Below are 5,406 nucleotides of genomic sequence, written 5' to 3' on the forward strand. Positions count from 1 at the left end.
CTACTGGGCTGGAATAGAAACTTGTCATAACAGGACATGCAATTCAACCTTACCAACTCAAAAATTTCATTAGCTCGACAGTCGCGACACTTCATTGAGCCATTTCATCAAACACTTGGTGAGCAACATCACTAGCAAAGTAACCGAGTCACTGAACTGGTTTGATCCGAGTTGAGTCGAGCTGAGCTGGGCCAGCTCGAACTCATTTTTGAGCTCAAAAAATCAGCTCAACTCGGCTTGAACTCAGTTTTTAACTGAGTCGAATTGAGCTTTTTTGAGTCGAGTTGAGCGAGCTAACCGAGCTAGCTCAGTTCGGGTACACCCCTAGTCCAGCATACTTGCACAGGTACTCCCTGCGAAAGCATTCCCTGAAAAAGACATTAATATTAAATCTATTAAATCCGCGTCCCTTGACAAAGACGTCAATATTACTTATTTTAGAGAGAATGGCAAATCGAGCAATGGACAAATGCACGAACAGAGGAATGATCACGTACGTATTGTTGAGACGTACGAATGGTAATTAGCACACAATTCCAGCTGTGTGGGTCCACCCGTGATTTTGTACAGAATCCAACCATTCTGATGACGTGCCACCTCATGGTCACTGTACTTACCCAGGAGCACGAAGGGATAAGGAGAGATCACCTCACGTGAATAAGATATTAATCGCCAAGATATAATAGTTTTCAAATCCACGGGAGGTCTGCCTCTCAATGAAAATTACAAAGTTTTGAATAATAGAAGGAAACCTTAATTAAGAGTGATAATGCAAATAAATTAAAACTTTCTTTAAATAATAAAATTTATTAAAAATAGAAAGTTTTAATTTAACTATACAGTAAATTCTTATCATGACAAGAAGCAAAACCTAAAAAGATACCAAATATTAAAACTATAACAATAAAAAATTACATTATATCTAAAATTTACTAAAAATAGTAAGTTTTCCAAAAACAGAATAGTTGAATAAGAAAGAATCATTTTCTTGCAAAATAGAGTGATCCGACATACTTTGGTTAGCCCCGAAATGAAATTTCAGTGAAATTTCATACGTCGTGCATCTCGTATCTCATTTCAAATCAAAAGTTATAGTTAATTTAGGGATTGCGCTTTGAACGGCATATTTTCTCAATTCGAAATGAATTTCTTTAATTCAGATGTGCCTGCCCCGTTACATCACACTCAACCTAAGATTAAGTCCAAATCTGAACCTTTGTTTTTTTTTCTGTCCATTTAAGTTAGGAATAGGTTTGCGACCCGCTCTATATCAATTTCGATGAGTCCCTTCATCTTAGTGCCCTAAACTCAATGATTAGGTGGGTGGGATGGCACATGCACCACACGGTGGACCTTACATTCCATTTGGACGTTTCTAGGTGGGCATCATCATCCCCAATAACCCCAATCCTTCCGTTCATTGTGGCCCACCTATGTTACATATCAAATTTCGTACTTTAAGCCTAACATCAGACTAAGACATGTAATGCACAGGTTGGATAGCACTCCCACATCACGATAGGCCTCCATGGGACAGGTCATCTAAACGGTTGGGGGTCATACTAGGTCTGGGTACTGTTCTTAAAAACTTGGACCCGGATCTGATCCAATTGGATTACTCGTTGTGTTTTTTTTTTTAAAGTTTTTTTTAAATTATAAATCTAGTTTGGTAGTTGGGCAAGATTTACATGGTTGGGCTCACCTGATGGATGGATTAGATTGCATATAAAAGTGTCACTTTTACACATGCATGATATATGGACACACATGGAGGGAGGAAGAGATGGCCAAATGAAACCACTGTGATGTATGAAATCTACTTGGACTATCAGATGCATTCATATCATGATACCTGCAGGATCAAAACTCAGGTCGGTCCCTGATTCAGCAGCCTGACTTGATCAAACTCGATTTTAACCGTCCAAGTTAATGGACATGACCCGAACCTGATTGAATCCAATTTTTAGCCCAGACCTCAAACCCAACCTGATTTGGACCCACACCCATTAAAATCAAGCCAGGTCTATTGGGTTGTTGCCACAAACAGGAATCTTCTGTTTGTTGCAGTGTGACTGGGCTACATTGTCAGCATTAGCACTACATAGTAACTAGTGACATGGACTGACGCAGGGATGAACATGATGAGGTCGATCACCATCCCCCTCAAGGATAATTACTTCGAATCTACGAAGCTTCTCTGGACTCTTAGACTTCTCGAATTCACAAGGAAAAAGTAAGAAAAATAGAAAATAAATTCTATAAAATTCGTAATTTGATTGATGAATGAAATAAACGAGTTCACAACTCTCTTTAAATAAGGATTCTAAGCCATGGCAGAAATTTCAGAATCAAAATACAAATAAAACTCCTAGAAATTGTGACTTACTAAGTAAACTTACTATTTATAGACGGTCGTGATTCCTACTAGTGTGCATGGTTTTCGGCCAAAAATAGTGTCATATTTGGTCAAGAGTTATATTCAAACTAAAACTTACTATAAATAGTAAAAATGAAATTAGAACAGAGATTCGACCGTCGATTTGATGGTATTTCACAAATTTGGTGTGCGCAACCTGGCATAGCAGGGTTAGGTGGTTAAAGTAGATCGTTCTACCCCAAAATCATATGGTATGTCCGATAGCTTATTCCAGTTAGCGAGATACGTCTGATTTAAGTTCTGATGGTCCGGATCACCTCCGCTTCCGATCGGGCCTTTTCTGATCCATCTTGGCCATGAAACTATCTGCGACCCGCTCTACATCATGGACCAATCACAATGCAGAAAAAACAGGAAATCTAAGCGCATGATCCGGATTCTGTGTAAACAGGTGTGAACCCATTGACAGCACTACAAATTGACAAATTTAAAATAATAATAATAAATAAATAAATAACGCATTTTTAACCGTTTTCCATTGTTGTATGTGCAAAATTCCATTTGCCTACACAGAGAGAAGAGTTCAACCTCTCTAAGAAATCCCCCAAAAGACTTCTAATCATTTTCTCAATCTTCTATTCCGATATCGAATACTTGCAAATATGGTGGATGCAATAGTCTCAACTGCACTGCAGAAGCTCCCCTCCATCCTTCAAAATGAGCTGTCTTTGCTAACAGGCCTCCAAGGCGAGCTCGAAAAGCTTTCCGCCACATTCGCCACAATCCAAGCCATGCTTGAAGATGCTGAGAGCCGGCGGGTGAATGAAAGATCAGTGACAATCTGGTTAGAGAAACTCAAAGACTTGGCCTGCTACATCGACGACATCTTAGACGAGTGGGGGACGGAAGCTTTCATACCAAAAGACAGTGAAGACGATGACAGCGGATCTCTTTTCGGCAAGAAAAAGGTAAGCAATTTCCTCTTCTTGCCTTTTTCTTGCTTCAGTCACAGCGTATTACGCCACAGAATTGGGAATAGGATAAAGGATGTGAGGGAGAGACTAGATGAGATTGCTAAAGAAGCGAGTCAGCTGCATCTTCGAGTAGATAGTGGAGAGAGGGAGAGAGCAGATATCAAGGTGCGGCAGCATGAAACAAGAGAGCGAGAAACAAGTTCCCAAGTTGATGATTCGGCGATAATAGGCAGAGAACATGAGAAAAATGAAATAATAGAATTGCTGCTGAGAGAGAGTAGTCAAGAGGGAAACGGAGTGACTGTCATTTCTATCATTGGCATGGGCGGTTTGGGCAAGATGACTCTTGCTCAGCTTGCTTACAATGATGAGAAGGAGCATTTCGACATGAGAATGTGGGTGTGCATTTCGGAGGATTTCGATGTGAAACGGATCACAGAATCAGTTCTCAAGTCTGCAATTGGGACTGGTTGTGAATCATTAGACTTGGACCAGTTGCAATGCCACCTTCGTGAACTGTTGCAAGGAAAGCGGTTCTTGCTTGTGCTCGACGACATTTGGAATGAGGATAGTGAGAAGTGGGACAAACTGAGACTTCCCTTTCAAAATGGAGGACGAGGGAGTCGAGTCATCATCACCACTCGTAGTGAAAATGTTTCATCGGCGATAGGCAACACCCAAATGCACAAATTGCAGGTTTTATCAAATGATGATTGTTGGTTATTGTTCAGCCAAAGAGCTCTTACAGATCGGAGTATCAATGAGTGTTTGGAATTGGAAAAGATTGGAAGGAAAATTGTAAAGAAATGTGGAGGTGTGCCTCTTGCAGCAAAGACAATAGGCAGCACCATGCGCTCTAAAAGGACTCGGAGGGAGTAGGAGCTTGTCATGGAGAGCGAAACATGGAATTCGCATGATGTCTTGCAGGCGATTTTACCGGCTCTCTTGCTAAGCTACTATAGCTTACCTTCCGCTCTAAAGCAGTGCTTCGCATATTGTTCTATTTTCCCGAAAGGATGGTGGATAGAGAGCATTGCTAGTCAAGTTAAGGGTAGCGCAAGGTTACATCCACTCTGATGGAAGTGGAGATTTGGAGGAAATTGGTGAATTGTATTTGGAAGATTTGCTTAGGCGCTCGTTGCTTCAAGATGCCGGGAACATATTCTGCATTATGCACAATTTAATTCATGATCTTGCACGGTTGGTTGCGAGAAGCGATTGTGCAGTTATGGACTTTGGAAAGCTAGACTCAAACCTACGCAAGGCCCGCCATTGTTCTCTGGTTTGTAGAAGCAATATAACATCTATCCCAGCTACTTCACCTTTGTATAAAGCCGATAAGTTACGCACATTCATTCTCCTCAGAAGTTCAATTCTCTCTACCTATCATTTGCCCACCGTCCCTAATGATCTTTTCCATCATTTGAGATGTCTCAGGGCATTGGATTTAAATCATAGCAATATTGTAAAACTCCCACAGACAGTAGGAAAGCTGATACACTTAAGGTATCTTGATCTAGCTGACACAAACATGGAAGAACTGCCCCAAACCGTCGGGAATTTGAAACACTTGAGATTTCTTGATATATCCCATACTAAGATACAAACATTGCCCGAAACAGTGGGATATCTCCATAATTTACAGACCTTAAAACTCAATTGGTGCAGTAAGCTTCCCATACTAAGATACAAACATTGCCCGAAACAGTGGGATATCTCCATAATTTGCAGACCTTAAAACTCAATTGGTGCAGTAAGCTATGTAAACTACCGAAAGGGATGGTGAAAATGATTAACTTGAGACATCTAGAATTTGAAGGGATTAACGAGCTGAAGTACTTACCGCAAGGGATAGGGAGACTAAGTGCGCTTCGGAAGTTATCAGCATTCATCGTCGGGACTGGTGTGGAGGAATGTGAATGTGGTGAATTGAAACAGCTTAATCTTCTACGAGGGCAGCTTGAAATAACCAAGTTGGACAATGTGAGGAGCACATATGAAGCCAGGGAGGCAGAACTGGATAAGAAGCAGCATCTTCAATCACTGCTTTTACGG

At 40.8% G+C, this 5,406-nt stretch overlaps 1 protein-coding gene across 1 annotated transcript; it reads left to right on the top strand.

Moving 5' to 3' along the window:
• Window positions 1-3,039: 3,039 nt before the first annotated feature.
• LOC131251928 (putative disease resistance protein RGA3) lies at window positions 3,040-4,989 on the top strand. The gene has a single exon (XM_058252917.1). It carries the CDS (start codon window positions 3,040-3,042, stop codon window positions 4,228-4,230), a length of 1,191 nt encoding a protein of 396 aa, XP_058108900.1. The 3' UTR covers window positions 4,231-4,989.
• The last annotated feature ends 417 nt before the right edge of the window (window positions 4,990-5,406 follow it).

The sequence above is a fragment of the Magnolia sinica genome, chromosome 7 (genome assembly GCF_029962835.1).
Source record: "Magnolia sinica isolate HGM2019 chromosome 7, MsV1, whole genome shotgun sequence".
Taxonomy (NCBI): domain Eukaryota; kingdom Viridiplantae; phylum Streptophyta; class Magnoliopsida; order Magnoliales; family Magnoliaceae; genus Magnolia; species Magnolia sinica.

Bases quoted from the DNA above. Each gene is read 5' to 3' on its own strand.
- LOC131251928 (XM_058252917.1), top strand. From the start codon at position 3,040: ATGGTGGATGCAATAGTCTCAACTGCACTGCAGAAGCTCCCCTCCATC.